Below are 11649 nucleotides of genomic sequence, written 5' to 3' on the forward strand. Positions count from 1 at the left end.
ATTAGTCAACCACTACCATCCTCTAAAATATATAATACCTATCCATATAATATACTTACTTGTAGATTGGTTGGATGAATGCAGTTAAGCCATTACTGATTAATTTTAATAGTCAGATTAATCGAGATAATTAAATTCTTGATGCAAAATAGGGTTAAGTTCTTTGTAGGCGATGAGTGACAGCTTGCCGACTGATGATCGACGTGCGTTTGTTTCTGAATCTCTGACACCCAAAAATGGATTGGCCCACTATAAACACTATTTCTAGGGGGAAAAAACAAACTAAGAAAATTAAATAAAAAATAAATTTTTCAAAAGATCCAATTTGGGTACTGATTTTGTTCATTTTTCAGATCGTATTACCACAGACAGGATCTACAGATCATGGTTTATAGTCAATTATATCCACACACAAAAATAGTACTAGTATTTCTGTAAGAAAAGAAAAAAAATAAAAAAAGTTACTGTTATAGTTTCAAAGTAATAGAAAACGAAAAATGACAGAATAAAAGACAAGAAAAAATGTTGATGGACATTGAGTGCAAGCAAGAAAACCAAGAATTGACAGATATCTGCCTCAACTGGGGAATGTGAAGGACACGAGATTCTCAAGGTACAGAAACAGAGGCATAAACATACATTCAATAAAAAACAGAAAGATGCTCAATAATGCAGCAGCCTCAAATAGTAGACTGTCTAATATGGATACCTGAATATGATGGCGATTTGACCAGAAACTGCTATCCAGTTGCCTGTTCAAGCACCAATTATAAGGATGATAGATATAAGCAATATGAGTATATCTCTGTATTATTCCCCACAAGAGATCATAGTTTAGGCATCTGTATGTATCAATCACAGTTTCGGTTCGTTATGTGTTGCAATTTTGGGGAGGATTCTGAAATGACATGTCACTAAGTTGTGCTACCAAATACTATGCATCTCCAATTGCACTATTATTGTATCCCAATGATTATGTTAATAGATTTTACATATAAGAATTACAGTAACATGTAATCTCTATCTGACCTACGCTTTTTACCACCTCCGGGAGCAGACCTATCATATATAATACTTACTGTATAATCCCCTTGCTAGGGGAAAAAAATTGAATGAATGTGTGGAATCTCATTTCTCTCACAGATATAATATGTGCATTCTTGGCCTCAGGGTGAGATCGATCGTGTGCAACCCGTCCTATTTTGAATCACCTGGGAAAATTGATCAACCAAAATGGAACCCGGTAGATTTGAAGTTACTCGAAAGATTTGGAAGCTTGTGAACCGCAATAACACCAGCTGCCAAGGCGCTCAGTGATGCTAAGACGAATGCTGGTATGTTACCACCACCAAATAAAGCATCCCATGGACCGGCACCAAGGGATACGATCATCTAAAAACAAAAGGAAGCTCATCAAGCTTTACCATATTTGGAGAAGAAAAGGCAGTCAGTCACTGGAGAGAAATTAATTGCAGCACAAAACATCAGGTTATCAGAATGGCCATCTATAGTTGTCAGGGGAACCATTCGGCATTCAAGTTAGGCAAGGGAGACACAGAGAAGTTTAGTTATAACTACCTGAGGTATCACAATTGCAAGATTTAGAACTCCAATTGCCAATCCTGTAACAAAAAGTACAGCATTTGAAACCAAACAAGCAGCTCCGCATATAGCAGAGATAAGAAATGTAAATGGTGTAAATACCTTGTCCACCTCCTGAATCAGCAGTCAACTCGGCCGTGACAGAAAAGGGTACACTATAAGTGATCTACAACAAAAGTTAAACACATCAATGGGAAACTGGGGCTGCTATCATGTCTTTTGAAATGGAGATGAGTAATTTAGAACCCATTCTCTCTAGTTTAAAAATTATTAAAAGTTGTCTCTGAACACTTACAGCAAGAGGAATACCAAGAATTGCAAAAACAACCAAAGATGCAATCTTAGTAGTTTCATTGGCACCTATGACATGCTGAACTCCATCAGAATATTGTCTCAGAGATACCAAGCTAATAAGTGCAGTGCCAGCCATGCACACAAACACAATAAAATTGCTAATAGCCCAGACTACTCTAGCTCCAAGCCACTGACACATTGGATCGATAAAGAAGGAGCAGATGCCCAGAACAACCTGCGGCGTGCAAAGAAAAGTGAAAGCGATTAAATACAGAGCCTCATAATAGTAACACAAGTATGTATCAACCGACTAGATATGAAGTACTATTCTTGCTGCTAGGATCTCTACAAAGTCCTAAAAATGGTCTACTGGTGCTTGATTTGAGTTCTTACAGAATTCAATAGCAAACCAAATGCACCTTCTCTGACACCTTGATTATAAGCTTCAACGTCATCAAGCTCTCCTTTTGGGTCACCATGGAAAACTTCTCTCCCCATCCAATCAGTGTCAAAGAGAAAAAAGGGAAACCAAGACAACTATTGGAATACATGGTGAAAATTAGAATAAGTTACAAGTGACTATAAACAAGGAGATTCTAGAAGACTGAAAAGGGCACGTACCCAAGTCAAAGCCATGACGATCAGCACTGAGTGCATCGCTGGAGGCAAATGACGTAAGCTGGTTAGCAGATTCACCAAAACTGCCCCAGGGCTGTCACTGAAAGTATCCTCATTGTTATTCTGATCTTTTTGTTCTCCACCATCACCCGTCGTGTAATGCTTCTCAGACTTATTTTCTAACGTATGGTGATTGGATTCTGAATCAACTCTTGATTTTGAAAGGTCGGATCCATTTATCTGATGATCATCCAAGAGAGGAGCAGAATCTGATAAATGGTGTTGTATATGTGTCAATGGTACTTCTTTTGCAAAGTAGAGTGTCACAAGCGTACAAAGAGTAAGGAAGACCTGCAAAAACTTCGACTTTAGATTGTGCATACAGCCTAAGAAAGAATAGCTGAATTTACAGCTCATAGGCATGCTTGAATTCCTTAGTACTACTTCATATAAAATGGGTACAGTTACAAAGTTCATCTAAAGAATAATTCTAACCAGTAATCAGACTGAGTTGTATCTAGACATATGGTCTTGTATTTAACAAGCTAATAATAAGAAAAACATTGCGAAAATTTGCTCATATATGGCCCTAGTCCCTACAACCATAAACCCTAGTCATGCTGGAATTCCAAATGTGATGTAAATCCGAGAATTCTAATTTCAATTACAGAAACTGATAGAAGGATATACAAAATGTGAACTGCGCATAAATTCTCTTATATTTCTCATACCATAAACCCTAGTCATGCTGGAATTCCAAATGTGATGTAAATCCGAGAATTCTAATTTCAATAACAGAAACTGATAGAAGGATATCCAAAATGTGAACTGCGCATAAATTCTCTTATATTTCTCATCTAAAACCCAGGTTGATCAAATAGCCCAATGATTTTTGAAAGGACGAGTAGTAAAAATGAGAATTTTCAGGGTCATCACAACTCAAGTCAATTCACAACATCATAAGGAAAGCCTGCACTCCTAATCCCTCAACTACTCACCACTGCAACCAAAAATGCTGCTTTGAGATTTGCACATGGTTCACAACAAGCTCTGCTTGTCAAGAAAGGAAACCATCTGCTCACAAACACAAGATTGAATCCAATCAGTAAAAGGCTAGCTCACAAATTAAGGACAGTGTGATGGAAGCATAATGCTGCAACATGGCACTTGCCAATCAGATACCATGTCACATTTGCTGACTCTATCATCTTATGATTGTAAGGGTAATCCTGGCTAGAAAATAGCATCCAAAAGCATAAGAAACACTTTTATGAAACATCACCTGTGCCAGTTTCCGCTAGAACCAGCAGAGAATCCTAGAATGTTTCCAACAGCCATCCAGGAGCAAAATATGGCATTCGCCGAATTTCTCTGATCTGGACCTACAAAAGGATGAAGACATTTCATGGTTAGACAAGCAGAGAGAGCATGTAATTGGACGATATGTTTACAGGAAAATATTTATGAATGACTCAATGATTTGACAAAAATCAAAAGGATACTCTTTTCCCTTTCTTTCTTCAGAACATATCTACATAGTGGATGTTGTGGTGGTGAGAATTCAATAAGAAAAACAAAAGCAGTTATAGAATTTAGCATATTGGCCTGTTGTTGCGAATTTCTAGCTTCCTGTGCTCGACTATTCAATGGGATTATTGATTATTGATGTTCTTTATACTTGGAAATTGAAGTTGATCACTTGATCCAAATATGGAGCACACTAATGAGGAGGACCAGAAAATAAGAAGCTATATCCACTAAAGTGGCAGTGAGCAGAATAATGATTTGATGGGAACAAAGAAGATAAAAAAGTAGAATGCAGTTTGCAGTTGCAGTTATTAATTCTTCAAATGCTGATATTCAAAGTTCAGAAAATGATCAATGAATTTGAAGTTACAGTGATACATATATGAGATAATTACCATTTAGTGCATGGCACGGAAAGATGTAACCTGTAACTACTCTCAAATACTATATTGTATTAACTGAGACGACATAACTTATTCTAGATCCAATTTATCCAAATTAATATTTTTGTGGTAAAAAAATAAGCCTCCCTTTTCTATTAATGGCATGCAAGCACAGAGAGACCATCACCTGATAAATCAGCCAGGAGAGCTCGAGCAGGACCCTGCATACAATAAAAACAATTATTTTGGGGTTTATTCACCAAAAGAGTAGTAGGAATCCGTCATATCCATATGCAATACATTCAGACAATCACCTGCACAGTGTTGTTCGCAAGGTCTAGCATCCAAAATCCAATTACAAAGATGAAAGCTGCCCTGGTGCGAGTACCTTTAAACGTGCTGCATTTTTTCATGAGTAGTTTATCCTCATTTTCTTTGGAGTTGTGATAAAGAGAAAATAGAAGGCTAGGTTTGAGAACTCAAAAACCTGCAATGCTCTTTTGTATCCCCTAACATGTAACCAATGTCTGCGGAATACCCAATTATTACAACCTACAGTAGACAAGGTAGTTAGTAGTATGATAAATAGCCTCAACTAAATAATGGGATTCATGAGATACGTACAGCAACAGAGATCATCAGTGATCCAACAAAAATAAATGGCCTCCGTCTACCATACTTGGAAGAGCATTTATCGCTCCATATGCCAACACATGGTTGAACCTGTCCAGGAAAACTGTAGCTCAATTTTCTAACAGAAGACTAAATATAACAAGCTATTAGCACATCTCCGATGTCACTACACTACGCCAAATTATTTTTCAATAATTGATGAGACCAAGCTACAATACTCAACTAGTCAGATGTTTGCAGACAAGTTGAAAAAACAGTGCATTTGCTAGTTCAACTCAATAAGATCAATGGACAACTTGCAAAAAAGCTTCTTGTCTGCATCAAAACATTTAGAAATAAAGGTGGAAATTAAATGGAAATAGATGTAGTTATCACATACCATGAGGCCTGTTATTGGACCACAAAGCCATATAAAAGAAGAAAATTCATGCCCTATACCAAGCGTCTGCAAAGAAAACAGAGTGGAAAATCAAGGAAATTAGAAAATACATATATAAACCACCTTCAAATCTATAATTTGGTACACAGGAGAAATGTCAAGTAAGCACAAGTTATTTCAGAAGACCTGCTTCAATCTTAATCATATAAGGAACAGATGATTAAAAGATCCACCACAGTTGTTCATTGAAAAATGATCACTATGAGTTGGACACAGTAGAAACGAAATATGTGAATACAAAAAAGAAACAGAGGGACTATCATACGCAGTCACTCAATTTACACTAGAAATCAGAATGTCGCTGGTGGGAAGAGAATTACAGGAATATAATTACTATACAATCACTTCAATGTATATTTGAATTTTGAAGTAGAATGCAAGAAAAATAAGGTTATGCAGCAAAGGAGATAAGAACATAAAACAACATACAAGGACTTTCCTGTAAAATAAAGTGTGTGCATTTTCCACATCAAATACATATCTTAAATTTGTGAACTGCTATTATGCTTTAATTGCTGGTAAATTTGCATCAGTAAGTGAAACATATAACATTCTTGATTGTTTCAGCTCATTTAGGCTTTAGCTCTTGCCACCTTTATTTTTTTTTATATAGGATGCTTCTTCTCAAAAGTTTCAGCCTTGAATAGGCTATGGTAACATCACATCCCACGAAGGGATTTTACAATAAGATTACCTCAAGCAAATCACAATCACTTAATTTTGAACATCTATAAAACAAAACTATTGAAAAGTACCTACTTTTCAAATACAGACTAAGGGTACAGCATGAAAGAGAGAAGGTCTGAAGTTGTATCTCTTCTCTATAAATTTCTGATCACTACAGCAGAATAACGATCTCCTCCAATAAGCGTCAAGATTTTCCCCAACATATTTTACAAATCATCGAAGTCTTGGAGGACATCTATTCATCTTATATCGCCAGAGTTTGCATAAGTTTACGCAGTTCAATAACGTCTAACCCCAACATTCTCTTTACTATCTCTAAAAATATTGCAGGAATAATCACCATGCATCTCTGCTCGGTCAATAAGTATTTAAGTATATATCCAAAAATAAATAAAAATTAACGCACATATTCAATACAGTGCGCAATTACCTGAACATAAGGAGTGAGGAGAGACAGCTGAAGTGCCCAACCAAACTGTACACCGGCGGCGACCGTACAGCTGAGGATCAGCGTCAATAAACTGCAATTATTCGGCGGCGGAATATGCTGATCAGTATCCTGCGGCGAATCTCCGGTATCGGACGGCGAAGATGAATTGTGGATCTGGCGATGCTCCCAGTCGTCGGCGCGTACTAGCTCGACTTCCTGCTTCAAGTTTCTGTACGGCACTCTGATCGAAACCGCATCCATTATTTTCTGAATTGTTTAAATTACATAAATGTGAGTATGATCTGATTGATTTTGAGGGTTTGGAAAATATTATGCACAGTATGACTGTGGAAGATTAGGGTGGAAATTGAGCGCGTAGTTGGCAAAGTGTGTGTAGTATGTTAAAATTTGGCGTGTAATCGAGGTCTGTGGGAGTTGAGATGTGTTGCTCTGTTTCGCAGAAGCTTGCTAATGCTGAAGATGGTGCAGTTTGTGGTTTCTGGATCTGGAGCGGGTCTGGGTCAACCCAACTCGACCTTATAAGGATTAACGGTAAATTACATTATTTTAACACAATTCTTTGGAAACTTCTTTATTTTGACAACACTAATAAATTGTGGATGGGTAACGCTTTATCTATCCATCAAATTGAGATTTTAACTTATCTAATCAGTTGTAACTAATAAAGAGTATCATTTAGGATAGTATTTTTAAAATATACTTTCTTATATTGATCATTGAGATTTGAGACACATCTAGTTCTAGTAGTGCCATTGTGCAAAGCTAAAAAAATGAAAACAAATATGTTCCCACTCATTCATCCTTCACATAATCAAGTTCAACAGCGGGTGACCCGAACCCGTTGGGGCTAACGGTCAGAGTGATGACGTGTTTGTTGGTGAGTGGCTGGATTGATGATTGCAACACAAGGACTGCATCTGGCGTAGCGTTGCATCAAATGGTATAAACGAAAATTTCCAACTTTGAAAGAAAAGTAATACTTGACAAATTGACTAGTACTCCTTCCTTTTCATCTAATTTGCTTTTTTTGTGATGCAATTATGTAAGAGAGGAATATTTTAATGGAGAAGTATGTGAGTTTTAAAAAGAAAACAGATAAAATCAAACGAAACAATTCAAAAATACATATACCAAATAAAATTGAAGTGAAAGGGTATGTATTGAAATAAAGAATTTTTGAGAGAGAGGTGGCTTTTTCTCAACGGGAGATGTGAGCTCACCGACAGATACAGGCGGACACGGGTCACGATGAATGGGAAGAGTTGAACTTTCCTTAGAAATAAATTTATTCCAGTAAACGCATAGAAAAATAGGTATTGTATTTACTGCTTCTTTTGTTCCACTCTAATAGTCTTGTTTTTCTTTTCGAAATATTTCATTTCAATAATTTTATTTCTATTTTTGATAATGTTTTTACACTACAAATAATATAGTTCCACACACCTTTACACTCAAAAATTAAGTTTCTTAATCTTCGTACTCAAAAGAAATGAGACTATTGGACCGGAACATGGAGTATTTATTTCGATATTTATGAAAAAATCAAGGGAAATTGGACATTCTCCCAACATTATTTCTGCATTTTAAGACGTGCATGATGTAATACCCTCTTCATTTTCAAATAAATATTATATTGTGAAAGTTATTTTGTGTCATTTAAGTGTTATATTATCAAATTTTAAAGTAAAATTATGTTAGATTTCCAATTTTATCTTTATCTTAATATTAAGAAAATAAGTTTGAGAATTAAAGAATAATTTCTCAAAGATACGAAAACATAACTAAGGGTACAAATGCAAATTTTATCTCTTCCTTATACTCTCTCTGTCCATGAAATGAATACTCATATTTTTTTTTTGTCCGTACATCAAATAAGTATCCGTTTATTTTTTGGTAAATATACCCCCACATAATCCACTTATAATAAAAATGAGCCCCTTATTCCACTCACACTAACTTATTTGGTGGACGAAGGAAGTATCTTTTTTGTCTTACACTTATTTAAATCCGGGGGAATATTTCACAAGAGTTTCACAACACATCATGTCGATTAAAAACTTGAAATTTCTTCTGTGTAACTTTACTATTTCAAGAGCAGAAACCTGGTAGTAAGTGATGATTATTGAATCTATATCTGTAATCAACACAACGTATAGGTATATATTGACAAGGAGATATACCAACAACAGCTCCTATTAGAACAAAAGTCACTCATTTGTCGACACCATGAGCACCCAAGTCGGCAGCGGCCTGAGAAGCTCTGCTCAGAGCGCCCGATACCCAAAGAGCTCCTCGGGCAAAGTAACTACTGTTAATGACAGCATTTGCAGCAGAAGCTGCAGTCCTTCCGGTTGCAGATATGGCCGTCTTTGTAGTATCTGTGATATGGTACGTTTGGTCCACGGATCTGGCTGCTTCAACCCCAGCAAATATCTTATCAGTTAGCCCCATTCTTTCACTCAGCTCTGCAACCTTGGCTACTGCTGTTGCTGATACCTGATGGGATTCATCTAAGGCTTTTGCCTTGCTAAATGCATCTTTTCCCAGCACGTATCCTTTAGCCGCCATTGTTTTCACCACGTTTTGAGCTAGAGATACCGCTTCCCCAGCAGACGGAACAGCTCGGGGGGCTTGAGAGTCCTGTTCTCACGGACAAAACAAAACCAATGAGGTGTATTCAAATAGTTGCACACAAGAAGCCAGGATCATCTGATAATCATGGATATTATCAATTAGGGTATAGGGGAAATTACACTTGCACTTTCATCTTCAATTTTCCATGTAGATCGATTCCACATATCATAGTTATCTTCATAGTGTCCCCATCGGGATATGCAAACAGGTTGATCCACAATAGTAGCTCCCTATAAAAGCATTCAATTACACAATAATGAAGTAGCCACATGAGCATCAGTTCTCAATTACTCCAAATGATGTTATCAAATTTGATTGTGACAAAGCAAACTCCTCGAAGCATGTAATGAGTTGAGTAACACTTCATTAAACAAGACGAAATTGTTCATATGTTGTACATAGGATTAAACAAATTTTGGAATTCATCAATAAATCAAGGTTTGGTTCAGTCAAAGGCATCAGAGATTCAAATCCTGATGTTAGACTGGTTTACAAATTTACAATTTAACTATCCTAGCAAGACATGAGATATATAAAAATCAGCTTACACTGAGAAGGATAGCAGTTTCCAAAGCATGTGCGTTCTTGAATGTCACATAGGCCGTGGATGCATGCTCACCAGCTCTGTTATTTCGTCAACCACAGGAAGAAAATCCCAAGAGGTTTAGGTGCTATATATGCAAAAATAATAAGATTCTGAAAATATAAGAATACTTGCCAGAAAGGTAATCAGTGATACCTGATAACTTCTGGCAAGGAGGTAAAAGTTTGTTCTAAGCATAGAAAAAAGGTTTATCCTCTCTAATAATTACTGTTCATAGATAATTTGCAATTTCATTTTATATCCAGGTAGAGAATATAGATGGCTTAGCATCACGATTTGTCAATCATTGTAAAACTGTAAATACATAATCTCAAGAAATTGATGCTCCAAGATACTCCTGCTCCGTCATTAGTAATTACACTATTTCCTTTTAGCTTGGTTCATGAACTTTGAAACCTATTAGTATATAATATTTTATTCGAGCTACCACTTCTGAACGTCAAATGCATGTACACGATGGAACTCCAGGAATTTTAGACAAGCACGTACATGCATACACACAGAGGAACTGATGATATATGTTTATCTGGTATGAAAGAATTATTTGGCCATAAACTCCACTGTGGAAAAGCATACAAAGTGATGTGGTATTATATGAGATTACCTGACAATCTCAACATGCTCTATTGCACCACAGAAAGCAAAAAAATCAAAGACATCCTTCTCGGTTGCTTTAGATGACAAACTTGTAACTTCTGCAGTATAATCACTTGGGCTCATTTTTGAGACAAATAAACGTTCCTGAAACGCGTAAACTGACTGGTTACAACTTGCAACATTCTAGTTAGAATTAATCACAAATTACAAAGTAGCAATAACATATAGAATTAAAGGGCAGTATCAGCATTTATAGTTATTCTCCAGCGAGATTAATATAGCTTCCTCATGTTAAAAACAATTATTACCTCGTGCAAGACAATCTGGTTATGCCAGAATCCAGAAAAAATATTATCTATATATTATAAGATGCCAAGAGCTTCAACATACTAACACTTACAGAGAAGATAACAGTCACACAATCTTAAACTTCTAGTATAAAACCTAATTTTTCAAGAAATGGCGAATAAGAAAATATCTCAATTCAACAACTACGAAGAAAATTACGACCTAAAATCCAACCATCAAATAGCTAAGCATATCATGTTTAAAATGTAAGCAAATTAAGAACACGAAATTAAGAACATAGATATGAAAACTGAATGAAATATTCCACCTATAAAAGCCAAGAATTAAGCAGTGATTTGAAACTGAAACAGTAAAGAAACAAAAAGCTCAAAATCAACAATCAACAATCAACAAAACTCAATTTAAATAATTTTCGAGCAAATTCGAAATAATTTTGTAACCTTACCTTTTTTCAGGTTACCTAATCAGACGAGAACTTTGGGTGGATGCGTCAAGTAAAAGACAGTTAAACAGTGGAGCTGGAGTGTTTAATTTTCAGCTTATTATATACAGGGTCTCTTAATCTTTTCATTGTGGTCCGGAGACTTTATCATTATTAGGTTTTTTTGGTCCGACAAAAAATTCTTTTCTCAACCTCGTCCTTCAAATTTTAAGTTGTTGCCGACTAAAAAGAATGATTTTGAAAATAATCACTTTACAATAATAAATTAAAAATTGGTCATTAAGATAAAAAAAATTTAAAAATTGACCACACTTACTATTTTACTATTTACATAAAAAATTTAAAAATTATCCACAAATTCACAACCAAGTCGAATTCACAACTAACACTAATTTTAGTTGTGAATTCAAGTTTTAAAAACTCGAATTC

At 35.8% G+C, this 11649-nt stretch overlaps 2 protein-coding genes across 5 annotated transcripts; both read right to left on the bottom strand.

Moving 5' to 3' along the window:
- Positions 1-919: 919 nt before the first annotated feature.
- On the bottom strand, positions 920-7182 carry LOC130995755 (sucrose transport protein SUC3). Of its 2 annotated transcripts, XM_057921159.1 has the most exons (14): positions 6614-7182; positions 5437-5502; positions 5049-5147; positions 4912-4976; positions 4739-4823; positions 4612-4645; positions 3797-3896; positions 3513-3588; positions 2518-2865; positions 2290-2433; positions 1898-2131; positions 1705-1768; positions 1579-1622; positions 920-1392 (listed from the first exon to the last, which is right to left on the bottom strand). In XM_057921159.1, exons 1-14 carry the CDS (start codon positions 6872-6874, stop codon positions 1225-1227), a joined length of 1788 nt encoding a protein of 595 aa, XP_057777142.1. In that variant the 5' UTR covers positions 6875-7182; the 3' UTR covers positions 920-1224. The 2 variants fall into 2 exon arrangements, with proteins under 2 accessions (XP_057777142.1, XP_057777143.1); XM_057921160.1 differs by lacking the exon at positions 6614-7182 and having other exon boundaries at positions 5049-5160; positions 5437-5463.
- A 1555-nt stretch (positions 7183-8737) lies between these two features.
- On the bottom strand, positions 8738-11415 carry LOC130995756 (binding partner of ACD11 1). Of its 3 annotated transcripts, none has more exons than XM_057921163.1 (5): positions 11224-11415; positions 10477-10613; positions 9817-9892; positions 9388-9498; positions 8738-9274 (listed from the first exon to the last, which is right to left on the bottom strand). In XM_057921163.1, the coding sequence occupies exons 2-5, from the start codon at positions 10590-10592 to the stop codon at positions 8846-8848; spliced, it is 732 nt and encodes a 243-aa protein (XP_057777146.1). In that variant the 5' UTR covers positions 10593-10613; positions 11224-11415; the 3' UTR covers positions 8738-8845. The 3 variants fall into 3 exon arrangements, with proteins under 3 accessions (XP_057777146.1, XP_057777145.1, XP_057777144.1); XM_057921162.1 differs by having other exon boundaries at positions 11239-11308; XM_057921161.1 differs by lacking the exon at positions 11224-11415 and adding an exon at positions 11086-11202.
- Between the last annotated feature and the right edge of the window lie 234 nt (positions 11416-11649).

Source organism: Salvia miltiorrhiza, chromosome 7 (genome assembly GCF_028751815.1).
Source record: "Salvia miltiorrhiza cultivar Shanhuang (shh) chromosome 7, IMPLAD_Smil_shh, whole genome shotgun sequence".
Lineage (NCBI taxonomy): Eukaryota > Viridiplantae > Streptophyta > Magnoliopsida > Lamiales > Lamiaceae > Salvia > Salvia miltiorrhiza.

Excerpts from the sequence above, each read along its gene's own strand:
- LOC130995755 (XM_057921159.1), bottom strand. The coding sequence starts at position 6,874 with ATGGATGCGGTTTCGATCAGAGTGCCGTACAGAAACTTGAAGCAGGAA. Across the intron at positions 1,769-1,897 it reads TTCTTGGTATTCCTCTTGCT|ATCACTTATAGTGTACCCTT; the intron begins GTAAGTGTTCAG and ends CTTTTGTTGTAG. Across the intron at positions 1,393-1,578 it reads TTGCAATTGTGATACCTCAG|ATGATCGTATCCCTTGGTGC; the intron begins GTAGTTATAACT and ends TTTTGTTTTTAG.
- LOC130995756 (XM_057921163.1), bottom strand. The coding sequence starts at position 10,592 with ATGAGCCCAAGTGATTATACTGCAGAAGTTACAAGTTTGTCATCTAAA. Across the intron at positions 9,499-9,816 it reads AAACTGCTATCCTTCTCAGT|GGAGCTACTATTGTGGATCA; the intron begins GTAAGCTGATTT and ends ATGCTTTTATAG. Across the intron at positions 9,275-9,387 it reads TTGAAGATGAAAGTGCAAGT|GACTCTCAAGCCCCCCGAGC; the intron begins GTAATTTCCCCT and ends CCGTGAGAACAG.